Genomic DNA, 27,086 nt, shown 5'->3' with positions numbered 1-27,086 from the left:
GTAATCAGAGTTTTTCGATCTGCAGCGATTATGCAGTCTTAATATCACATGCTGCAAACAGTGAGAGGTGAGCGCGATAGCGATTATACGCCAGCAGTGGTGACAAGTTATGCCCTAAGTATGAAAAGGCAATGTTACGTTTGCAAAGCCTGCGGTGCCGCGACTACTGCTTTCTAGCCTGTTAAATTATTTTACAATAGTTATAGCGTTTTTCTGGGGCTTCTTATAGAAGTACTTTGGCCGTACACAGGTCGCTTTACCACATTTTAGTCAAGCCAAGCCAAGCTAAGCCTTCGAAAACGAAACAAGTGGTAGGATACACCAGCAGTGCTGTTCATGAAGTCGTAGCAATCCTCCACAGAACAGTAAGTCGATGGCATTTTGCGAGCAGCAGCGCAAACTCGCGTGCTACTCTTCAAAAGTCCGATACGACGAGAGCAGACGAGAGTCGAGCTACGCGGGAAACGCCGCCGGACGCCTCGCGCATGCGCCGCAGCCTCCATTTCACTGGAAGCCACGAAAGCAGCGCCGCATCTCATGCTTTACTTCTTTTACCTTAGAAACAAACGGGAATTGACAATAACATACATATTCAAATTTTCAGCCCTCGTTCTGGTGCGTGTAAAAGCATTAGACTACGTACAACAAAGTGCTTAAGACTGCATACGTCTGGTTCATGGCGCTCACGCTAGGCTGCGCGACATACCGGTTTTCGTTACTTTTAAACGCGATTTAAAAATATAAATCCTACTCAGATCGCGAAAAGTATTCTGGAATCTGTCACTATAATTCACGGCCTTTTCATTTCCACCAGGATCTAATCACCCGTTCTGGCCAGTTGTCGGTCCCTTTAAGGAAGAACTATTGCATTGTAGCCAGGATTGTAGGCTACTTAAGTATGTATGTACCATAGCATCTGCTTGCATTAGAGATTTGGTTTTAAAAACTGTTTGTATCATCAGCATAAATGATCATGCCATGAGTGCCTGATTGATTGGTGATACATTAATGTACATTAAAAACAATAATGGCCCTAATATAGAGCCCTGAGGGACTAGGAAGCGATAGTTAGTTGGTTAGAAGAAACATTATTCACCTTCACGTATTGCATCCTATTACATAAATATCATGTACCACATTGGGTGGTACATAATATAAAACTAAACCAAACATTAGCTCTGTATGTTTGAGTGCGGTAGCGAATCTTGGTGTTTGGGATGTAATAAGGTCACTTTCTATTGCTAGACTGCCAGACAATGATGGGAATTGATTTTGTGGCATACCATTCAACTTAACATGTTTAGGGAGAGTTCTGCTATATATTTATTTAGAGGTAAGGCAGGGCAGAATTTAAACACAATAACATATGCCTAGTTAGGCCAATTTACAAAAACTGCAGAAGGCAAGAGTGTGTGAACTGTAGACCTATGGCAATTTTGTCCATGTTGTGTTGTGTTATAGAAAAGCTTGTTTACAAAAAATCGCTTTGCAAAAAATGTCATCTTTTAACGAACTTTTTATACGGCTTTTGTTGCAAGAGGAGCACTATTACCCTCCTAGTAGACATTGCAGACATAGTTAATAATGAAATATATAAAAGTAAAATTGAAATTGGCCTTTTCCAGGACTTGAAAAGAGCATTTGACATATTGGATTATGAAATATTACTAATAAAAGCTCGTTGAACTCGGATACTGTGGGCTGTACGTCGGTTTTTTGAACTACTACTTCAAAAACAGATGTCAGGTTGTTTGAATTGAGAACATAGATGGTTACATTGTTCATATAAAAAATGCTGTTTCACAGGAACCTGTGCTAGGACCCCTGCTTTTTAATTTGTATGTCAATGACTTGTTGCATCTATCACTGCTGTAAAGATGTACTAATTGGGGGTGATACTGCTTTAATATTACTCTTCAAAAATTACATTGAAAGTGTTGGTTTAATTTAAGAAGATATCTGTAAAATAATGACATGGTTTGATAGGGACTATATATTTGTGAACAGAGAAAAAATACAACTTGCTTTCATAGTCCCTACAAAAAAAAAGTCCAAAAACTACATAACTTTTATCCTTACAAAGGAGCTGTACTTGTGCAGTGAATGCTGCCTTGGGTTCTCTTGCCAGCCTACGCAGTATACTACTAAAATGAAATGCCTTAATCATAGTTTGGATGAATTCTTTATAATTTGTCTGTTACATAATATATATAGCAAAGAGTATCAGAGCCATATGTGCACTCACGTACACAATTACGGCATGTGACTTGACGTTCAGAAGGCTCATCTCTAAGAATCTGGGGGAAACTGTATTAGAGTATGGCATTACAATATACAGACTTGCTACACTGTACATATTAAATGTATTGAACAGAATAAAACAGAAAATAGCAAGTAACTGTCTGATCGCATGGTGCGAGCTAATAATCCACAGTATGTATTTGTTACATTGCTTGATGTGTGCTTTGCTTTCAGCTTTCATGATGCTTTTTTTGATGTCGTTATGTTTTAGAAATTATGAAGCATGCATCTTCATTAATGTTGTTTCTTTTTCCAGCCACCCCTGAGGAGACTCCGCGCAGTGGTGGTGGTGTGCATAGACGACGACACACATTCCTCATGCTACTGGGTGAATTTTTAGTGCTGCTTCTGATGGCAGCTGCAGGAATTCTGCACGCATCTCTCTGTTCACTGGCCTACTTTGTGGCATTTCTTTGGTCCGCCACATGGCTAGGCATGCACCGTCCGCTGGCAACAGGTTATCGGGTCATGCGCACTCTGCTGCTGCTCTATAGTGCCATGCACTTTGTGGCCCTCTACACATACCAGCTGGACTATATCCAGGAGCTGGTGCCACCTGCCAGCCTGCAAGCCAGGTTAGCCATGCAATTTTTCTACTGCTACTAAAGCAATGCAGCTGCTTATAGGGATTGTAGGGAATTCTTTAACATAATCAGTGATGAGCAGATGATGATTGATAAGGTGATAATTTTACTTGAAAATGATATAATACAAAAATAGGTATCCATCAATTTCTTAAAGCCTAATGCAAACAATGCACTCCTCACCAGGCCCCATTACAAATTTTGGTTGTGCACTCCAACCCCGTTACAACAAATGCCACTGCAATGAAACTTCCACCTCTATGAAACGCATTGCACAGAGTTCAAAGTTTGCTGTTTGTCATTATTGAAGCAATCATGAACATCAGCCATGGATTTCTAAAGGCACACTGCCGATGTACATGCAGCCGAAATGAAAACGCTGCTTACTGCAGCCACTGTGGAAAAAAAACTGGGTTCTCTATGGACATGGTCATAGATGTTGACCACACAGCTCTAGAGGCACACATGCATCAACGTACACCAAGTCAAAACGATACAACTGTTTGCTACAGATGTTTTTTATTTGCTCCAGTATGCCGTATGGTATAAATAAGAGGTAGAATTTCGTTTCTTGGATGAAGTCCAGAAATGGTCGGTGCAAGAACAGAGATTCCAGCTCGTTAGGTCAGCTGGTCTAACTGGGTGGTAGCCAAGGCCGCACAGGGGGCGTGTGCAGGCCTCACGAAGGCCTGGACAGGTCTGCAGGAGGCTTCCATGTCCGTGATCATGGATGGAAACCATATAGTTCTGAAGGCATGTGCCCGATGCAGCGCCATTAGTGGTGGGAAACGATAATAAAGGCTTCAGAAGCAAAAGTGGGTTTGAAGTGTTTCACATAGTTATGCTCTAATTTTACTGTTTCCACTGATGCCTATGATGATGTGGACTCCATTGCTTCATTCTGATTAGTGTCTAGTGCTTCTTTTGCATCACACATTTGTGGTGCTCTCTGCTCGCCATGCTCTGAGAACCGTCCAAATTAAGGAGTGTTTGATAATGTATACACTTGCTGGGACCAGAGGACAGGTTCGAACTTTATAATTTCCCAAATTAATAAGGCTCAAGTTAATGACACTTTGCTATAGTAATTTGGGTGGCCCTAGTATAAAATCTCGTGACAATTTTTTTTAGGTATCCTGTCAGTTTTGTTCTCATAAAATTTGATACTGATAGATTTAAACTGGAAGTTGTAAAGCATCATCTCTCAAAATGTTTGTGATATAATTTTTAAGTTGGTTATTTATTGAAAAAGTTAGAAGAAATTGAATAGTCCTGTTACCTCTCCACTTGGAGATTTCTGTCACTGTCAACAGACTCTCTCCCTCTTTGCCTTGGCCAGCGTCTGCAAGCAGTGTTCTCTTCTTGCTTTCTCTTGTATATAGAGCGACTGTGTCACATTCACGTAGCCAGCCCAGCCACCCCCCCCCCTTTTTTTTCTTTATATTGCTTTGCCACATATTTCTATTGTGGCATTGCATATTCCACATTTTATGATTAGCCAAAGTCTCAGGCTATAGTGTGATGGCCAGCGACATTCTAAGCGATGGTGTATGTTTCGTAGGGCATTTGTGTGTGTGACCTTGGCTCTCGCTTGAGGTATGGCTTCCTCGACAGGAAGGGCATGCAGCTTGAAATTTGAACAGTTTTTGTGCCACACAGCCACTTCATACTTTGAAGATGCAAGTGTCACTGTATGATATGCACTCTGAGTTTATTCACTTGCAATACTCGAACCTGGCGAGGGGTCCTTTAAAACCTTATTTTCTAAAGGTGTAATGCAAATAGTCTTGAAACTTTCCCTAACTATTGATCAGATCTACATAGCAAATCATTGAAAGCACTTTGTGCAGTATGTTCGGCCTTTTGTCTAAAAGTGCTCTCTTGAAATATACTTGTGGTTTCCAGCAATGCCATGTGTTCATTGTTTTACCTCTGTCTATGTTTGAGGCCCGTGTACTTAGATTTAGGTGCACGTTAAAAAAACCCCACGTGGTCGAAATTTCCGGAGCCCTCCTCTACGGCGTCTCTCATAATCATATCGTGGTTTTGGGACGTTAAATCGGAGATATTATTATCGTTTTACCTCTGTCTGGTCTCTGAATTTTATTGTCCATTGGATTGGGAGTTATTGTACAACTCTCTGAACCAGACACTTTGAAGGTATTGTCATATCACTAGAAATGTATGTTCTTTATTATCAAGATGTATACACCCTGCAAGCTCTGTAGTTTTTTTTTCTTGAATTGATCCAAACTCTATTGACTTCTCTGTAGTGTATTCAGCTGATGTGCAGGTAGCAGCCTGACTCAAATAATGAATTCATATTGAGGATTGCCATCTGTACTCAGTGCAAGAGGTGTTACTTTAAATGTTGCTTGGCTGTCTTCTGAAATTCGTCTATTAAATAGTAAACCGTTGCTATACAAGGCAGATTGTTTGCCTGCTGTTGCTCATGTTTTCTTCAAGTGACAGTTCACTAAGCATCATTTGCATGTGATAATGTGCTAGTTGTCACTTCTTTACAGTTTGGGCAAAGCTGAAAGTTAATGTGTGGGATAAGCCTTATATGTAAGGAAGAGTGACGAAAGATGTATGTCTTAGTTTTTCGTGTAAGATATGTCTTAGTTGTTCTTTTCATTGATTATACAAGGTACCACATGCTGCAGCTAAGCTGCACGTCATGCATCCGTGGACTCAGCCTTTGCCCCCATGTAAACTCCGTAGACTTTGTGTTGTCGTGTGTATTACCTGTAAAGGCTCGAACAGCCACAGCAAGTAACACCAGTCATCTGTTGCTAACTTTTGCTCTTAATATGAGCACATTGTGAGGCATGCAGTTGCCATCCTGCACTTGCACTATGTGTCCTATGCCATAGCGCAACAAGGCACTGCTGACAACTGGCATAAAAAGCACAGCCAAATTTAAAACCTTGTGTAGACTTGCGCAATAACTACACAAAATTATTTGCTTGTGTCTTTGAATCAAGATAAAAAACAAAGCGTCAAGGTGTCGCTATTACATGAATAAACTGTAAACATTCGGTTTCTAGGCACAGGTTACCTCACTAAAGGTTCTTCTTTCCCAAGAAATGCAGTGCTAGTAGGCTATGTGGATTGCAATAGTTTTTTAAAGTAAGAAAAAAAAATGGGAGTTGCAATTATTTTAAGGATTCAAAATTTTCTGAATGTGCTAATGCTGAATTTGTACTGCCTGCATTTCAGGCTTTTAGGGCTGACTTCACTGCGCATTCCGGCTTGCAATTCAACAGCGCCAACAGAGGCAGACATAAGGGTGCTGCAGTTTAGGTCACTACATTGGACACTCTACGTCAGCCCTCTGGTGTTGCTGAGTTTCTATTTTACTGTTGCCACTGTGACTCGACTGCAACTTCTGCAGCAGTTGGTGAGCTATGCCCTCAGTGACCAATTGGTTCTTGTTTCTGAAGATTTCTTAACAAAATAGGAACCATGTCTATGAGGTGGGTTTTTGAGAACTGCAGAAAATATTTTATGTGTGCTGTGCCCGAGAGGTATGACAGACGCTTGCACACTTTGACCAACTAAATAAAGTTATATGAAGTGTTCTTTTCTTCCTGCACCAAATTTTGCTGTTAGAAGAATGTAATTAATGATGGCTTTATGCGTCTCATTTGTTTGTCCAGATTGGTAGCCTCTAAGTAAGAAGCAATTTATACTTTTGTGATAACTGTTTGATTGTTAAGGTGGCTAATGCATTTGAGCAGCTGAAAGCCCATTTTTGCGTTTAACTGGCCGAACAATGACATGTTGTGTAAAGGAGCTCGCAGAACTACACAAGCAATTGCGTCACATTCACAGGCTTGTTGAAGCAGAAACTGACTACAAAATCTGTCACCACTGGTAAGGTCTTGTAAGTGGATGCCTGGCCTGCATAATGTTTTTGCATTTGGCTTCAGCATAGCCTTTATGCCATTGTAATGTTAAATTTACTCCACTATTTTGTTGTGCATCACTTTAGCACTTTATCGCCCACTGTGGTAGCTTTGTGGCTAAGGTGTCAAGCTGCTAAGCTCAAAAACATAGGTTTGATTCCCAGCCACAGCAGCCCCACTTCAATGGGGCAAAATGCAAAAACACCCATGAACTTAGTTTAGGTGCATGTTCAGTGTTGATCTGGAGTCCCTTACTATGGCGTGCCTCATATTGCAATCATATCATGGTTTTTGCACGTAAAATCCCAGAATTTTTTTTGTCGCTATGACACTTCATCAAGTTTTTGGCTGTCAGCATTCACCACCACCAGCGCTAAGTATATGTGGGTCACTTACTATTTTAAAAAATACCAAAAAAGCAAAGGAATCGTGCAACAAAATCGGGCCAGTGCATGGTACCAGTTCATGGAACTATGCTTATACATTGACAGTAGCAACAAGACATAGCTGGCGAGGCAATTAACACCTTTGTTAGTCATCCATAGTCTTTTTACAAGCCTGCAGGGGTGAAATGATTGTTTGCATAGCTTTCACAAGAACCCCTTTAATAAAAAGTCTATTATTTGGCTTGGCAAAGTCGGACAGGCTTCAAACTGCTTGAGTGCACTAGTAACAAAATAATTTTAAAATTTAGCACATTTCAGTTAATTGTGTGCTTAACCTGGGAATTTAATTGTTATCTAGATATTATCTATTTGAACAAGTGAGCAGTAAACATAAGTCACTGTGATTTGTGTTGCTGTAATTTAAAAAATGTGGTGGAAAAAGAAAACAAAAGCTTTCTATTGTGAAAGGAAGAATTTAGCCAGCTTTGGAAATTTTTTGTTTTCTTTAGTGTGGGCTGTACATCCACAAGTGTACATAACATGTAGCACTGTTGAAAAGTTGTGTAGAATTTGTGTGTGAATGTATGTTGTTTCTCTCACACCAGATTGATCATATTTTTATTTGCTGGTTTATTAGTTTACATATTCTGCATCTCGTGGATTGGCTGTAGCAAAAGCGGGAGTATACAAAAAATCTGTAATTCAGAAAGTAGTAAAATGAACCATACAGAAGGGAGAAATAATAACTATGCATATGGGCAAACAACAAAGATAAAGCTCTCAGCAGTAAATAGAGTAAACCAATTCACCAGTAACTGAAAAAATAAAGGCAAAATAAACTCAAGACCAAGAAGACACAAAAATTATTCAGAACAAGAGTGATGCCAGCAAGGCACATAACATAGGTGCAATTGACTGCAGGAATGTTTGCACACAGAAAAAAAGACTGTTAATGATTTGTCAGAGAAACAGTTGAAACACATAAAGTGGTTATAAACATATAGAAACATGTGGAGCATTACATTTCAAAGAAACTCTATATTTAAATATGTTGGTACTGGTACAGTAAGGCTTCAGGTTAATAGCGGTGGGCAGAAGACAAAGTTGCAAAACAATTATTCACAAGACAACACAAGTAGTTGATAGAATGAAGATATATTAATGATGAAAGAAGTGTCAGTGCACTAACAGTTCTTGTATTGTAGTCACCAACCTGTGTGCAAGTATAGCAAAGCATATGCTTTATATCATTTGTCATGTTATTCCATGATTTTTGTAGAATGAGCGCGGGCTTGTGGACTGCTGACGGCCTGTCTCGTCTCTAGAATAGTTGCCAAGGTGAAACAGGTGCTGGCTAACATGCCTAGGGCCAGGTTGTAAATAAATCAACATAAACGCCCTAGAAACTTGATGTAGAGACATTCATCACTGTACCTCAGTTGGCAGCACACTGCTTGTATCATCCAGAGTTTGCAAGTGGCAGCTTTATCTGCTACTAAATTATATTCTTTGTTTCATCTCCATTTTTCCTTAGTGATGTGAAGTTGATGAGAAATTCATTCCTGATCTGGCATTTAATTCTACAGTTAATAAAATAGGTTAATTTTACCTTTTTTTTTTCTTGTTATATATTAGCTTCACATTATCCTGGCTTGAAGGTGTAGCTAAGTCAAATGCGCCTTGCTTTCTTGCACTTTATAAGAAAGCACTGACCTGGGAATTAGAAAGGAAGCAGGTCATTGAGCATAGTAAAGAAAAAAAAGTTGTTTCGGGATCCTGAAAGTTTCATTTTTACTGTGGTCATTGGTCTTCTTTTATAATGATTGTTTTCATTTGAGAAAGTGCCCGCCTTCCTCCACACCTTTCTAACCAGCTTGTAATCTTTGGAACAAGCACTAGCAACCCTTCTTAGCTGCAACTAATGAAACAGGGAATAAGCTAATGGACCTTGGATGGAATTCTGGTGTTGCTTTGAAAATATGTTGGGAAAAGCTTTTGACTGAAAAGTTTTACAGGCCAGCCAAGTTTCCCCTTGATTCACTCAGCGGGTAGTTACTTTATGAGATAATTTCTCTTCTCTCAGAAATAGCAGAAAAGTTGATTGATTGTCGGAGTATTTTTCCAAAAGGAGTTTGATAAAACGAGGATATTGGGAAAATTATGAGAATGTTTGTATGGCAAACACTTAACTAATGCTTCCTAATAATGAAGCACTGCTCTTTCCTTATTTTTGATAGTTTTTCTGCAGCCTAGTATAGCAAATGCTCACAATTTTTTTTTTCTCTCTCTTTTTATCTCTTACTCACAGTCCCATGAGTCTCCCAGCTTGGTAACGACAAGCGGTGTTGGAGGCCACGTCCCTCGCCAAGACTCTAAACGCAGTTCACAGCGATCAGCAATCTCCTTCTCTCGAAGGCACAGAAAAGAGAGCGGGGTAACTTGTGCTTGCTGTGCTCGCCTGGCTTCCTTCTTGTTTTTTTTTCAGCTTAGATTCTATGCAGCTGCCTTCTGTGGATTGGCCACTGGATTATGCTGTCCAAGGGAGGCATGCCAAAGGTTTTTGTGCGAGTGTTTCACAGCTTGGAGATACCGATGGAGGATAACTCCAATGAACTGAAAATTAAGGCAGTGTTTATCATCAGTGCATAAATGTTTTTTTTTTTTTTTTTCACTCGCAAAATAATTTTGTACAAAGAGCAGTATTTATTTGATGTTGGGAAGTCATTCACCTTATGTGCTTTTTCTGCAACGTTGCCATTTTGTGCTGTTTGTTTTCTTTTTTAGTACCCTGGTGTTCTTGTCCTTGGTACCGTTGCTTTTCTTTCATTCATTTCTCTCGCTTTTAGATTTGCAATGGATCTTTTTATAGCATTGTGTTTTGGGTATGAATCATATGTTTCGCCAATGTGCAGTGCTTATGGATTGAAACATGGCGTCAAAACTTTTGCTGTAATGACTGGTATGCGCAGCTGCTCGAGATAACCGCTTCATGTCGCTACAAGTCTGGCCACAAAAAGTAATGTTGGCTCTGATGTAAGTGCAAGTCAAAATTACGCTGAAAGGACACGAACTGAAGATTGTGGAAAGAAAAGTACAAGTTCATTACTTAGGTCTAAATTGTCTCGTTTCAAACCATGAGCACTGTACATTGAATTAGGGCTTAAGACATCAGCAGGGCATATAGTAAGGTTTAACCATGGGCTCTTGGAAAGCTTGCCGCAGCTTTCATTTTGGAAACGTAATAAAGGAATGCAGTGAGACACTGCCCAACTTGAAAGTGCATAGCAGGAATTATAATAAAAGAATTATTGGGTCAGTCTTGTTGATATGAATTCAATTATTGTTGCATAACAATATTAAAAACCTTACCATAGCTAGACTTTTCTTATAATCTTGTTTATTAGTATTTATTGCTTCTAAACATTAGAATGTGCAAAATTTTGGTCTGCCATTATACTTGTAGCCTTTATTACAAACTAGAGCCTCGGTAATAAAATTTTAATGCTATTTAATTTTAATTAGATTGAAGCAACTCTGTTGCTTCAGTGGATCATATTCACTCAAGCAAGAAGAGTTCTTGGACTCGGCCACTTGCCCCAACATATGTATAAGAATGGAATAGAATCAAATATGAAGAATCACGGCATTATGGTGACCCTGGGTTGCTTGTTGTTTTAGAACTGTATTTACTCAGATTTTTTTTTAGTTTGCTGGTTGATTACACTAGATGCAACCTTAATGGTGCTTCTATTTCTGCATAATTATTGATAACATTGCATTGACAAAGGCTGTGTTGTGAGGGTATTTCAGCCCATACAAGCTCAAGCTCTTGATTTTGGAAATTCTAAATTCAAACCTAGAGCAGATTTTAAACTTTTGTCATGGGGCTCTGTGGTACTGAAATATTTTTCAAGTGGCTTGTGATAACTCTAATATTTTAGGACTGCCGAACAAAGCCAAATCAATTTTTCAAAACAAGAGATCAATAACTCAATAGTTTGCTTATACATATATATCCTTTGCACTTTCACTTCATTCCTGCCGACAGACTTGTGCACTCTTGAGAGAAATTGTGTGCAACATATTTTGCAGTTTCACTGTTGCTACAGCATGCAAGTGGTTTGTTGTACGAGTGAGAGAAGCTTAGCACAAAAGGCACAGCATAATATGGAATGCGCATGCACTCACCCTTTCTAGTTTTTTCTTCACAGCTCTCTTCGCCTGTTTAGGCCTTTTTTTTGTCACACACATACTTGGTAATGTGACAGACTGTCTGCTGTGGCACACAGCACGCACTTCTATTTAAGTGTAACATAACAGGATGGCTAGGTGGGCCACTTGGTATTGCATATTCATATAAAACTTGGAGCATAAATATAAAGATGCAGAAAAAAAAGTTGCTTGTGATGTGTGTGTGTGTTTACCTTTCTTCATCCTGCGTCTTTATATTTTCGCTCTAAGTTTTATACAAATAAGTGTACCACTCCCAATGTGTGAGTGAAGGGATTAATGATGAAAACTACAGAAATGTAAAAGGCATGATGTGAGGCAGCTTCATGTAGGCCTGTAGGCTGGATAGTTCTTTCAAGGACAAGAAAGTTATCTGTGGAGTTGTAGTAGTAGTAAAAAACTTTCATTGACTATATAATCATCCTTGAGGGAAGGTAGTCTGCCAGGCCATGCCTGTCAGACATGTTTCCAGAGAATATGTGAAAGGGTGGCTGTTCCCCCACATAATGAACAATGAGGGCTATTGAGGTCAGTGTATATATGAGTAAACACACAGGGAGGGGAAGGAAAGCATCTGGAGTAGGGATGGACGAATATTCGGGCGTTTCGAATATTCGAACGAATATTACAGTATTCGAATTCACTTCGATACAAATTTAGATTATTCTAAATTTCGAAGCATTCGAAATGAACGAGTATATGTATACATTTGACCGCACATAACCCCCTGTAAAGGTGGTTTCACTGCAGCGTGTAGTTGCTGTGCTGTGAAACAACCCATCCAGGGGAAATCTGCGCTGCCGCGAAGCCACACTTGTTAAATCTACATATTTTTTTTTAAGTTTAAAAGTGTGTTATATGGGCTTATATGCGTTAAGTATAGTAATTTTTAAATTGTAACATATTGCACCAATTCTCCTGGGAAAAAGAGTCAAGCCAGAGATGAAACCTCTGAACCAAGTGCTCAAATGCAGGAAGCAGAAATTTGATAAATGGCTTTCTAAATTGTTGGAAAAATGGAACACATCGGGGCTGATGTTTTCTAGGAGTGTACTTGTCATGCAACTAAAAACATAGCAATCGGCAACCAATGATTATCCTTGTTTTTTTGTTGGCTTGGTAATGAGTGTCCAGTTTCCGGGCTGTAATTCAAGTGCATTATGGCTTGAACTTTTATTATAACTCATCTATCATCTCCAAGCCACAGCTTCCCTAAGCATACAGTTTTGAAGTCTATAAATGAGAAGGCATACTCATATGATCCTACTGTATATATGTGACTTTCTTTTTTTATTGTGTTTGTGTGTGTCTTGCGAGACGCTAGCTAGCTAACATCACTTGTCATGTAAATAGGCTGCAGTTCTTGTACATTTCACTTTCTAATTGGCTTCTCTGCTTATCTCCATTAAGCCTAATTGATATTGTGTGTGCTGCGAGCTTCAGTGTATAAAATATTTGTGAAAGCAGCACTGGCACTCTGTTTGACAAATAGAAACCACTGACGCTTTAAGTCGCTGCAGGGGCAATAAAATTCTCCCAGATCCCTTGAAGGTGGTGGTGTTGGTACTGACGGGAATACAAGCCGTCGCTCACATCTTTCTGTCGCATGCAGCTTGGTCAGAAATAAGCAGAACATGGAAGTGCCAAGCTCAGTATTGTTGTGCATGAACATTGTGCAGCTAGTGAGAATAGACACTCTGCTTGCATCATGTCACCAGTGCGCCTCTGCATTATCTGCTATGCTCATTGCCTGCTGCATGCGTACTGCAGAAGCTGTCAGTGAACTATAGAAGCTGTCAGGTGATGATTTTTGGGATAGAATTGCCCAAATTGAAAATACAGAGCTGTTTTTGCATTCTGCACTCTTCTGAATGATGAAGGCTCAATCACATGCACATGACCTCATGCACAGAAGCAGAACATAAGTGCACGGAGCTACTGTCCTTCAATATGAAGATGATGGGGTTTGAAGAATTGGCTTACTTATTCTAAGGTTATCTTAAGTTTGCTGAATTTATGGGAACTAAGCATAAGTGTCCAAATGACAACAGAGATCTCCACACTGCTTAGCAGAGCACAGAATTTGTTTTAGGAGAGTGTCTTAAAGTCTGTTGTGCTTTATAGTATATTAAGAGTTTGTTTATGTACATTTTGCAGCTTTAGCACCTTTGCAAAACAATTTGTGAGATAATGCATGGGGCTTAGAAAATGTGCATCATCCTTAACAGTTTTATGCTAGACTGATTACCAACCAGGTAAGATGTATCATATCTGGCTAATAAAGCTAAATTATTAGGTTGAAATAAAAAAGTGTTATCAGGAACCTTGTGGTAAAAAATGTGCACATCAGCCAGCCCTTTTAAACACCCTTCTGGTGCAAGGAAAGAAGACTTTTAGGGGCTCGTTTTTCTTTGTTAGACACAATATTAATGAGAACTAACCGACAATAATGCCAAGGAAAGTATAGGGGACATTATTTGTAGTAATTAGGATATAAATGTGAAGAAAGTAAAGTGGACGAAAAGATAACTTGCCGCTGGTAGGGACCTGCCGGTGGCAAGTTATCTTTTCGTTCCACACTCGCCGCCATGGCTGCGATCGGTGCTGACTGACACTCCTAAGTTTAAATGCACACATATCCCCCATAAAGTGTATGGGAGGATGACCGCTGCTGTAGCTCAGTGGTAGAGCATCGGACGCGTTATTTGAAGGTCGCAGGTTCGGTCCCTACCGGCGGCAAGTTATCTTTTCGTCCACGTTACTTTCTTCACGTTTACATCATAATTACTACAAATGACGTTCCCTAAACTTTCCTTGGCATTATTGTCTGTTAGTTCTCATTAACCTTCTGTAGAAAGAACCTCAGAAGATTTATTTTAGTTCAACTTTCTACAAAACCACGTGGCCATTTTTGAGCTCTTTCATAATGAAGGTATTGTGCATTTAATCTGTGGTTAAAATTTTTAAAGTTTCAGCGAGGAACTCTGAACTTCTATTTAGCTGATAGTCAATACAATGAGTTTTGCAAATTGTTATAAGGATGTAACTGCATGGCATTAGTATATTTACCTTTTGCTGCCTTAAAGGGGTACTGGCACGAAAATTTTCATTCGTCGTTTTTTTTGTGTCAAATGAAAGGCCAAGCACTTAAGAGCCTAGAAAAGGCATCGCTAATCGCGAGTGCACCCTGAAAAAGTAATTACAGTATGTTTTTAAAAGCTATCTTCGGTTCCTACTGTACCCTAGCTTCTTGTCACGTGCTCGCACAATGTATAGTGATGTTTCCACGGCTGCTCCGCACCATGGTTGGTGACGCACAAGCGGCCATTTTGAATGTTTTGGTGACGCACAAGCGGCCATCTTGGAAGTTTTGGTACCTGACGTCATCACAGCTATCCAGACTGCTGCGTAAAGTCATCATAATTAGTACTGTAGCCTGACGTCAAGCTAGTGTCGATGTCAGTAGGTGCGCCATGGAAAAATTGACTTTAATATCAAAATAAAATATCTTATCAGCATTTGCTGAGCTTCACACTTGCTCAGAGCAGTCTCTGTATACAGGAGATTTGTACGCCAGAGTAAACTCTCCTTCTAAAAAAGGTGTCAGTACCCCTTTAAGAGAATGGTTACTTGTCACCTGCATTTATTTTCTGCAGTTCTGCTTTTGATGGCATTATTTTGATGTCTTTGTACTTATCATTGATGCTTGTCACCCTGCTCTTAATGCTGTTATCTTTTCTCTCCCCATTTTTGCTCTTTTTTTTTCTCCCTTCTGTGCTCTTGGGCATGCTGCTGTTTCCTCCCCTTTTCATTGGCCTGCGTGGATAGGCCGGTGTAGATGAAGATGCCATCCAGAAGGCCCCAGTACGTAGTAAAGCTGACTGCATCACAATTTTTTTTTTCCTTTTAAAATCTTGCCAGGGCTGCCATAGCTGTCACCTTTAGAGCAGAGTCTCTGAAGAGACAAGAACTCTCAATTAAGGCTAGTTTGGTTGTTGGCTTGACTTCGAGAAACATGCAGCACCTAAGCAAAGTATAATAACCTAATATTGTTTAACTATCACTTGAATTACATTTTTTTAGCTTTCTTTCTTGAAGGTTTACTCTATATGCACCATTATACTTTTTTGCTGTTTGTTATTCTCTGATGCAACATATCAGGTTAAAAAAAATGGTTGGTACCTTTTTGTTTGTTGGAATTTCTTTTTATGATAGCCAATTGTGGGTTATGCGCTTTATTTACTCTGCTCTTAGGCTGACAGGTGTGATGGTCTGATGGCAAATACTTTCTACTTATGTGTGCCCTATTTGCAAGATCATTGATCTAATTTGTTTGAATGAAATTTATATTGTTGTGCAATCGATATTTGTGTTGCCATTTGGTATCTTTTGATGCTTATTTACTGGCTTATTGTTAACATTGCATATTATACACTACCACCACGTATTGCACTTAACAGTGCTCATTGCCTTGCTACACGAGATAGTACCGTGGGCCTGTGACAGAGGCTTGCGTGTTGCATGGACTGCGCCTGCTCGTCTTCACCTGTGCTTCCATGACTGCTTGAATGGGCATGTTAAATAAGTTGTTACACCACTTCCTACTCCGACATGTCTTGTGTTGGCTGCATGTCTTACCTTTGATTCATCTGAGCATTTCTGCTGCTTTCATGTATTCTTGCATGCCTCTAATATTGAGATAATAGGCATTTTGCATGTTCTGATAAAATGCTTCAAGAAATAATTGTTTGCTTAAAGAAACACTAAGCATGACTTTATACATAATCTTTTTCTTTTTCAAAAATTTTAATGCATACTTTCTACACTGTCTCGCTAGTTTTACACTTATTAAGAGCACATGTTTCTTGAAAAATATGCCTTGAAAATAGCCCATTTGTATGTCTCCCCCATCCTGTGTAACGTAAAATACAAGGCAATTTTGCATGAGGGGCTAGTTGTATTTATCACAGTAGGTCCTGCCAGAGCTTCTTAATGCCTTTGGCTTGGCTTGATTACATTGCATAGGTAGCCCAATATTGCGTATTCCAAAATAGAGGTAAATGAAGAAATGCCTCTGAAATAGACCACTTTACACGTGGCTTTTGCTTTGAGTGAAGTCTCTCAAGTGCACACATGAGGCTGGCATTTAAGATGCTCTGTTAGTAGCGGCCTCATTTTCGATGGAGGCGAAAATGCTTGAGGCCCGTGTACTTATATTTAGGTGCACGTTATAGAAAGCACTAACCCCAGGTGGTCAAAATTTCCGGAGCCCTCCACTATGGCGTCCGTCATAATCATATTTTGGTTTTGGGACGTTAAACCCCAACAGTTATTACGAAGATGCTGGGTTGATTCAGAATGGCAGGAAAAATAGATAGAATGAAGTCACTCTGCATTCTGTTGTGGTAAAAATTGAAGGACCATGAAAAGAATTTTCTTTCAGAACAGTACGACTGATTCACATCTCCAAAATAAATTTCAGTAATGTCAGCTTGGAAACTAGTTCATACTGGTACGTACGATTGCAGGGTCATAAGCATGCCTTTCATTTGGACTCGTTATTATGGTTTTAAATTCACTTCGTGTTGAGTTCAGATTTAATCTTGGGTCCGTGCTTTTACTGGGTTTGTATAAAAGCATTGGAAAAAGTTTAGGAAAAATAGATTTTTTTAGAGACATCGCTAAAATGCCTCAAAAGTCTTCGAAGTAGATCCCTTGAGCATCGACACATTTTTGCCAATTGCTTTTCCATGACTCGAAGGCTTCCTGGTAGGCGGATTTCAGGAGGTATTTAAGAGTACACGTGCAAGTTTCTTTAAAAGCACTTAGAGTTTAGAGTTCCGTGATGATGCCTTTTGAGGGATGATTTCACTTTTGAGAATAGGAAATAGTCTGCTAGTGCCAAGTCAGTGCTGTGAGAGGGTTGGAGGAATCATCGCGATGTTTATCATCGGGTATCGTCAGGCCAACGCAAAATGTGATGTCGTACCACTGTTCAATCGCTGCATTTTGCACTTGCACTGAGTCACTTGACAGGGTCCACTAAAAATGCGATCTTGCCTGAACGAACGCTTGCAGGTGACTGGCGCTTGGTGAATCTTGGAGGTCATATCCCTCACCACAGCGCATGCACGGTGCAAGTGCGCTGCGACGTACAGTTTGTACAGTCACTTCAGGAAAAAATTGTTCCCAATACTTTTTATGCACACCCTGTACAACAGGAGAATGACATAGGGGAGCGGTGGCCGCATTTTCGATGGAGGCGAAAATGCTTGAGGCCCGTGTACTTAGATTTAGGTGCACGTTAAGGAACCCCAGGTGGTCAAAATTTCTGGAGCTCTCCACTACCGAGTCTCTCATAATCATATCGTAGTTCTGTGACGTTAAACCCCAACAGTTATTATTAATGACATAGGGGAACCCAGGGTGACTTTCTCTTGAAGCTTTTAAACATTGGATAATTTGCGAGGGCCAGTGCCTTAACTTTATCATTTCTTCTCTTACAATGCTTCATGGGTGCTAATATGACATAGTATGTTTTTTTTATAAATAATGGAATGATGCAGCTTGTATTGAATATCAGTGCAGTCAACAAAATTGGATCACCCAGCTGCATGTGTGTTATTGACTCGTAACATTGCAGCATTCTGCCCCATAGCCAATAGAATCGACAATCCTCCATTTCCCTTCACTCTGTATAAATAAATTATAGTTTTCTGCTGTCCTTGTTTAGGACTCATGTCCCACAACATTAGCCCAAAACTGAAATACCCACTAGTGTCTCTTTAAGTTCCAAAGAAGCTCAAGCTGTTTCACCTTTGTTTAGAATGCTGCTCCAGAAGACATGGCTTTTTTGTGCTCACAACTTGCTTATACCAAAGCTTTGCACTCTCATGTGATGTCAGTTTCTGCATATTGCATGTCGTTTTATCTAAGTCAAGGGCACTGTCCTCATTTAGGAATCACATTCAATAGTGCTGCAATTTAGCAAAACTGAAGATGTGATGACACTCAATACTATTGCATTGAACGTCATCACATCTTCAGTGTTGTGCAATGTAGTTAGTGCTTATTGCCTTTCTCTATGCCTTGCTTGTATTATTTGGAAGATATACCTCAGTATACTGAATTACGACATCTTAAGAAATCAAGTGCAAGTTTTTATGGCAAAGTGCAACTATACCATGCCTGATAAATTTTACCCACCTTCATTTCACAAGCTCAGTGGTTGGGCTACTTATTTTATTATTGCTTTCATGTAGCTGTGGTAAGCTGTACGTTCTGTCAGTCATCAGCAGAAGCAATGATTGTGCCACATGGGGAAAGGAGAAAATAAACGATAACCCCTAGTTAATTCAGAAGCATTGCGAAATGTGTGGTTGATGTTGTGTGCCGTTTTAGGCTTCATTGTTCTGGCAGAGACTTTGTCTGGGCAAGTTGGTGCGACATTTGCAAAATAGAGCAGCACGAAGGACGGGACGAAAGACACAATGACCACTCGTCTTGTGGTCCTGTCTTTCGTGCTGCTCTATTTTCATTGTCCTGGTTTATGGAGAAGATACCAGCAGTTGCTGGGGATGCTAGTCGCTTTATGCAGCTAACATGAACGTGGTCTGTGCTGCACAAAGTGTAGAGGGGTGCGTAACTCCAGAATGAGACGGGGCAGGTAAAGTGGAGGAACTGCCTCCTTACTTGGACATGCTGGTTCGAGGAGGCTTTGTAGGGAGTGATGAGGATTCTGAAGTTTTTGGTTCATGTCGTGGTATGGAAACTTATACTTTTGTATGGGAGGGTCTTGGGGTGGGTTCTATTTGTCGTCAGCTCAACGGTGCCCTCATAAGGCCATATCAGACATCAAAAGCTTGACTTGTGGCCAGCATAAATGGTAGGCACAGAGCTGTCTCTGATTTACACACAAAATGTGCAGTGACCCATTCCTGTTTATAGTGTGTAAGATAGTGTAGTGTCTTATTAAAGGGACCGACAACTGCCCAGAATATGAAATGAGTTGACTCTACTGATGTAAAGATTGTCCGTTGTACTGTCTCAAACCAACCCTGTTTTTTTCGTGAGAGATGGATTTATATTTTTATTTCTTAATTGAAAGTCGCGAAAAATGACCTGTGGCGCCTCTGGCGGCAAAAACATGAATGATCCGATGAAGACGGCCACGTGACCATTGATTGCTGTCAGCGGTTGACGATTTTTTTGTTAGTATTGAAATATTGTTCGTTTCTTTATATTAAAAGGTTACTCCATAATAATTAATCCATAATAATGTACATATAGGCCTGCGTTACTAGTGTGCATTAAAGTGGCGCTGCCTTCGCGTGACGTAATGATCCCATGCTCGTCGGCGCGTCTTGAGCAACTTTTCAGCGTGCTCATGCAACCGTGCACGCAGTTTCCAGGTCGCTAAGATTTTGGAGCGACATAGTTTTGCTACCTACACTTCGTCTAAGAAATGACGCGCGCTGCTACTCGGTGCGGCCGTGCATATGCACAGTTACGTTTTCGATTACTTGGCTTGGCTCGTGTATCGAGAGTAACGACGCCGGGACAAGCCATCCATGACACAGGCGCAGGCAACCTTGGGCGCAGGCGCACACAACGCTGTACAAATACCGGGAAGGTGTATAAAGCCACACATCTCATTGTAACAGCTTGCTATTTTCAAAAATGGTTGGAAAGCTCAAAATAAAGGTGGTTAAGCATAGTTACAGTAACTCCTGCGAAAGCAGAACGACAGCTTTCACAAGGGCTAGCGGCATCGCTATCAATTCTCAGCGTTGCTGGAGCAAGCCTCCATGCGTGTTTGGAGGATTTCAGATCGAAAAATACTACTTATAAAATAACTACGTGCTTTTCGGATAAACCACGGCAGCTACAAACGCTACGAGGGGTGAGCTTCCCGTCGCGCCGTAAAAAACTGGGTCGAGAAAAATCAGTTACCGGTCCCTTTAAGGTAGAATGGCTTTCTAAACTTTGTTTGCTTTTTTTTAGATTATTTCCACATGGATGACAGACCAGATTTAACACAATTATGATATTTAAAACTGTTTACGTGGCGGATTACAGCAAAGATCAAGACACGCTAATCTTGGTAACTTCCATCATCTAGTCAGCCGTCGAGTGACTAAAATCAAGAATTTACGTGTGCGTTTTCTTAACACAAGGCTGTGTAAGAACATGCAACACAGCATCAATTTTACAGGCAGTGCTATACACGTTAATGTGTATTCTACTGATTGCTAGCAAATGCTGTTCTGGCTTAAGATACCTCAACAATGTTACCGCTACATGATCTTACTGTGCATTAGCTGTAAATTCAGGTACTATCATAAAGAAAAACCAGAAACGTGTAATTGTTGCACTTAACAGTAATTAAATTTGGGGAGAAAAAAAAGGGGAGGGGGATTTCTGATTTTGTTGGTCTCTAAGATTGCCTGCCATCCTATAATAAAAGCATTTTTATCATAAACAGCACAAAGCAGCACATGGAAAAAATAAATGTGTAAGCTGTGTGACACTTGATACCCACTAGCTGGTTAATCTTGACACTGGCCAATGGGGCTTTGTTAACAGAGGAGTGCCCTTATCCTATGTAAAGTGCTGTACCGTTAGTGGAGCTGCTAATTCCGTGTGGTATTGCATTAATTTGATATTGGCAAGTTGGAACTGTGAGTGCTCTTCTTCCTTGCTCTACACAATCTCGCTGTTAGCACACACTAGTCAATCCCACGGCGCTAAGTGGGCCACAGAATTTGTTTTTCTTTACACCAGCAGACTGTACTTAAAGTGTGCATGCTGAGGGATCATAAACTGAATTGTCATTTGACTGCTTTCACATAATATAGGAGCCATTTTTGCATTATGTTAGCATAATATGTAATTGCATTACAAGTTTTAACTTTTGAAAAAAGGCAGATACTTTGCTTTAGTAAATAGAGTATTAGCGGTTTTCCCATTTATCTGGCCTGGTCATTTTTTTTTCTAATGGTTCAGCCCTGCTGTATACTGTATCAGTGCATGCTTCTATTTTGTTTGTGATATCTTACTATTTGCCAGCACTCTGCATTTGTGTATATGCAACTAACAGAGGTTTATAGTTTGTCATAAATATAGTTTTGGCATTCATGATGGTACCTGCTTCTTCCATTAACATGAAGCACCTGCACATTATTCTGCTAGCTATGTGCCGTTATTGTAGCTCCTACTCTTTACTTATGTACATACATATCGATAATGGCGATATGCAAGATCTCTTGCAGATGTTGTCCTTACACGTCTCACCTTTATTTAATCATATCGAAATATAAGCAAAGCCTAGGTAAGCCAAAGGTAGTGGAGATGATAGGCAACTGTAGAAAAAAAAGACCTGAAAAAATATAATCATTCCAATACCAGTTATTCAACAAACACCCCCCCCCCTTTTCCTTTTTTTTTTCTTCAGTAAAACTGCACTGGCAGGTGCATCATTTAAAATGTTGGTGTCGGGCTGAAGTTCTTGTTTCTTCACATGTCCTTAAGACTGTAGCGCCTTTCATGCACTCTGCTTTCATATTTTTGTGTTTAGCTCATTGACTCATTACCACATAAGTCCACTCATAACAGTAGTCGGGAAATTTGAAAACGCAGTCACAACTTGTAGTCATCACTTCTAGGATAGACTTAAACATGTCTTTCAGGAATGCTCATACAAGGGTTGCAGTTCTTGTTCTCTATATAATGAAAGTTGCAGCATTTGAGCCATTCACTTTTTAGCCCTTTAATGGGCAGTGAGTACTATACTTCCCATTTGTTATTGTAAATGTGTAACAAGGCAACTAGAAGTGATGAGAAACCATTGAAGAGGGACTGTCACTAGAGCCAACATTTTGACAAGTGGACTTACGTTTGTCAAGGCAGCAACTGCCTTCACTCACTGACTGGCAATGTAACTAGAGATACCAATAATGAGCTGCAAACATTCTGTTAATTTTGTCAAATAGTTGAAGGTCGTATCTAAGCTCAATGGAAATTGCAGCAAGGGAGAGGTTTCTGCTCAAACCCAGTGCCAGAAAGTCATTGAGTACATCAGCATGCATTGCACAATGCTTGTGTAATGCTACTACTTGTGTATGTGTGTGTCTTTTTTATATCTCAGATGTGACAAAGAAAAGTTTGTTTGGAGGTATGACATAATGGAAAGTCTAAACTTTTGCCCTTTTAATTTGATCTTCCATATAATCAGCTGATTCATGCCACCCAATTAGAGTCTATTTAACACAAGCCAACTGTATTTACATATTTGACCATGTGAATGTGCCAATGATTTTGATGCACTTGCAGCTGCTGTGGAAAATTTATCTTGTATTTGCAGACTGGAGTTATACAACTACAATGCTTTTCACTTTCCTACTGTTTAAAGCTGCTAGTTAAAGGAATCCTGCATCGTTTTTTCGTCTGCATTCCGCAGCACTGGAGTGTGTGTACTGCTGAACACTGAGATGAATTCAAAAAGAATTATCAGAATTGGTGCACGGGAATGGAAGTTATTTGTCTTCAAACTTCAAAACACCAGCAGACGACGAGAAAGAAATGCTCCCTTTCGCATTTCACTCTGCCATTGGCGTCAGTGGCAGGTTCCAATCACCACATGCCTTTTATAGAAACATACAGGAAGTCTCGCCTTATGGAGTTTGTTGTGTAGCGCACCTAGCGTCGTTTTGCAGTTGTTTTCAAAAGTTCATATTTAAAAACAGAAGTCCTTTTGTATCTGGGGAAGTATGAAAATTGTTTTATAATTTTTAGCGCACAATAGTGTGGCCTAGCTGGGGCCAAATAAATGTTACATGCGACTTGTCACGTCAAACCAATCAAAATGCCCGATGCCGCCACTCCCACATAAAGAAACATTACTTCCGATCGCAAAAGTAGCCGTTGTGCATTGCTCTAGTCCGAAATGAAAGAGGTTTCTCCATTGAAATAAAATTATAACAGCTTTGTTTTTGGCGTTGCCACTTGTGCAATGATGTTGGTGCATTTCACAGTTCTAGAAAAAGCGATGAAAACTACATGCTTAATCTGTGTTGCAAGGCCGCCTTTGAGGATCGATTTTTTTCGCGTAATGCGTCCCAAAAATGTATTGTGGGCATTCATTAGACACATCTACCCTCTTCATACATGTTCATCATCATGGGTGTTCGTCGTCTTCATCGGTGGTGGGAACTCAGCTTGATTGTGATCTGTGCCTCGGGTGTGGTCGCTTCACCATGCCTTCGGGGCCTAATAAAAGTCGCGTTAACCGTTGCGTCACAGTATATTTTTTATTTCTGAATTAAATTATTCAGACGAATCTATTTAAGAAAAAAAACTTGTCTAAAATTTTCTTGGGTGACCGTAAAGTGACAAAAAAATCTTTTGTGTTGTTACATGCACATGGTTTTTTTCATGAGTAACAGCAAGATAAATTATTTTTAAAAAACTCTATCACTTAAAAAATTATGCGTTGCAATAAACGTCTATGTAGTTCATAGACATACAAAAATAAGTGCACGAAGTGGCATCAAGTGGAAACACAGAGGAAGAAAAGCCACTTTTTATCCAGTCAGCATCGCTTTGCCATGCACGCTTTTGAGATGTCACTCGTTTATCAACATCTGAATCTTAATTCGAAAGTAACGCCTCGTATGATAGGCTAACACTTACTGAATCATATTCTGATTCGCCAGTTGAGCAGCGATTCGGAGGAATCGCTGCTAGATTCACTTTTGCAGCCGAGAAACCGGAGCACACTTCCATAGCGGTAGCAAACGGCACGGGTTAGCAGTCTGAAGAAAATTGTGTAGTTGTGAGCGCGTCTGGAAAGCAAAAACAGGTCCGAAACCTATAATAATCGTTCGTTTTGTCGCCAACGAAATGGAAGTGGTTTTTGCAAATCCTTGAAATGGGAAACTCAACCGCAGCGGCATCGTTTGCGTCAGTCAGCGCCTGCATGGAAACGGGCGTAATCACTTACCGGGGAGCAATAAACAAGATAGTAACAAATCTGTCACCTTTTGAAACATTCTAAACCAGAAAGCCATCAGTTTTGCAGGGGAAATAAGCGGAAACCAGCCGAAGGGTGAAACTGAAGCTAGCCGGCGCACTGCTGTAGTAAAGCATAAAAGAGAAGCGGAGAGGCATCGGTGGTAGAAAAAATTCCACGTATTCCCAAAGTGTGGCAGGTTATGCCAGGCAAGAGAAATGATCGAAAAAGGAGTGTTTTAAACATACAGGCAGTGACTTACATGTACGGTGTAAACCCTTTGGTGCCTGTTAGGTGATGTCGTACATGTACAATGTAAACCCTCAAAGGGTTAATAGAAAGGACACCAAGAACAGCTCACTGTGTTATTCTGTAAAGATCTTTGCACTTCCTCTCATGCTTTGCATTTGTGGTAACTGCTGGAAAAACTGTTCCTTACGTGCCCTAATCTAGTTCATTATTCAGTGCTTTCACTTTTTTGCTAAAGCTTAAGTGGGCACTATGTATTATGTTTATTATTTCACAAAACATAATTCTCTGTGGGCTTCACGTATCGCATCTGATTTTGCTGGTAGGAATATTTTGTAATGATGTTGTCTTGCAGTTGCTATTTCTCCTGTTCCACTGCTAAAAAAGTGAAATGTGTGCATGTGCTGTTAAGGTCCTGCTGTCACGCAAATATCTGTTGTACCTTAAACAGATCGTGTTTTAGTGAAAAGTAATATTGCTGAGATGGTTCTAGGTTCTACTAAGTGTAATTTTTCTACTATTAGAATAGGCATTTTAGTAGTTTTTGGTACTCTTTATTCTTTGTACACTGGTATCTCTAAAATCAAAAAGACACTAAAGGGAAAAATTATTTTGCATCTATTAGTGAGCCAGAAAAGCACAAAAAGGACAGACATATAGTAGCATCACCTTGATGTTCCCGAGCTAGCTCACTGTGACCTCACAGATTGGAAAGGCTAGAACTTGGATAGTTATTTGTACATAAAAATTTAAAGAAGCCAAAGACTGACTATGACTAGTTACGGTACCATTGACGGAAAGATAATTGAAATCCGTGATGTCGCACTGATATACCAGTGGTGGAGTAATGAGGCTAAATTCAAGAACTTGAGCGTTTACCTTCATTTTGTCCTGTAATGATTTACTTATATTTGTGAAATTAATTGCAGCACAGTTTTCCAAAAAGACTTTATCAGTCCAAACTGACTGAGTGTTTCTCTTTAGGGTCATGTTAAGGCATTAGGAGTATAGCATTCAATGAAGTTTCTGTTTAGCTGCTGTTGGCTAACTTCTAGCTCATTCACATTGGTGTAGATGTTTAACAATTAATAAGTAGACCATGCTGCTCTGGATAGATCAAACAGCCTCTTTATGGATGTCCAGTCTGACAAAGTAGTAAGCAGAGTAGGAATAATTGATGTCACCCTTCAGTGGTTTGTTGTTCCACAATACCACTTTTTGTGTGTATGTGCAGTTAGCTTAGTCACTTTTTATTTTGTGTTTGTGGCTTTTTCCAGCTACTGGACAATGACCATGTGGGTCGGTCATACCAGAGCATGGCCGTCAAGGAGAGTGCGGAACCAAGTGCCAGTGGTGTCTGGACCTCTCTGGAAGGCACAGTGGTGTCTGGGGGAGCGGTGCCTTCAGCTGGAGGGGCCAGTGTAGCAACTGGCTGTGGAGCCGAGGATGAAACAGTAGCAGGCAGCGTGCCTGAACGGGGCCCCGGTAGCCGCCAGCTCGTGCTGCTCATGGTACTGCAGGGTTGCAGGCTGTTGACACGTGGCAGCTATGTGGTCACCCTCATAATGATGATGGCCTGGAGCATCACTTACCACTCATGGCTCACATTTGTGCTGTTGCTGTGGTCTTGTGTCCTGTGGATGATGCCCAGGTAGGAGGTTTTCCATGTTTTGTTTTTTTATCTCTCTGAGGTGGAGGGGGGGGGGGGGGGGGGGGGAGGGCATCACTTTGTAAACTAGCATATGTATTTAATATCATGCTATATATATTATTAACACATACAAATAAATGTGTAGACAATTACATGTGTTCTGTCATGATTAATTAAACATACATCTTAACCCTTTACTGCCGGTTGTCGCGAATTCGCGACATACCGAAAGACGCCGATTAAGTAAAACACGAAACGCGTTGATGCGTTCCCCGGCGGCTGTTACGTATTTGCGGGGAATGTAGCTTTCAGCACGAGACATCTAGCGCCATTGCATGCAAGGTATTGCAAGCTGGGACCCAGTGTTGTGTATCAGTTGCCGGAGAGCATGAAGCACGTGCAACAGCTCTCACTTCTTCGTTGTTTTCTGCCCGATGGACGTAAGTTACATCTCCTCTAAAATTTTTTCGATGTGCACGCATACAAGAGGTTGCACACGACATTTCACGTTGTTTTGAAGTATGTTATTTCCTGCGCTATCCTCGCTTCTGTGGTATGTCGCGAATTCGCGACATCCGGCATTTGAGTCAGTCAGTGATGACTACCGGTATGACAAGTTCATGGTGGACTTCCGCTCATTTCATGGGAAAAAAAGGCTTCGCACGCGCTTGCCATCTGAAGATAAAAGTGATGACAGCTGTTTCATTGACCGCAACGACGACGATGTCGATCCCGATCCTCACGCACAAGCACGAGTGTCTTCAG

At 40.3% G+C, this 27,086-nt stretch overlaps 1 protein-coding gene across 2 annotated transcripts in view; it reads left to right on the top strand.

Annotated features, from left to right (window-relative positions):
* LOC119403189 (piezo-type mechanosensitive ion channel component) overlaps positions 1-27,086 on the top strand; it is a 144,442-nt gene that overhangs the window by 24,893 nt on the left and 92,463 nt on the right. For both annotated transcript variants that reach the window (XM_037670152.2, XM_037670137.2), the window contains exons 6-10: positions 2,558-2,876; positions 6,108-6,288; positions 9,491-9,616; positions 15,241-15,276; positions 25,948-26,321. In XM_037670152.2, the coding sequence (XP_037526080.1) occupies positions 2,558-2,876; positions 6,108-6,288; positions 9,491-9,616; positions 15,241-15,276; positions 25,948-26,321 (1,036 nt within the window). The remainder of the gene's footprint in view (positions 1-2,557; positions 2,877-6,107; positions 6,289-9,490; positions 9,617-15,240; positions 15,277-25,947; positions 26,322-27,086) is intronic.

Source organism: Rhipicephalus sanguineus, chromosome 1 (assembly GCF_013339695.2).
Source record: "Rhipicephalus sanguineus isolate Rsan-2018 chromosome 1, BIME_Rsan_1.4, whole genome shotgun sequence".
In the NCBI taxonomy this organism is placed as follows: Eukaryota; Metazoa; Arthropoda; class Arachnida; order Ixodida; family Ixodidae; genus Rhipicephalus; species Rhipicephalus sanguineus.
Note: the sequence above shows the minus strand (reverse complement) of the source record. Positions and strands in the feature narration are given on the sequence as shown.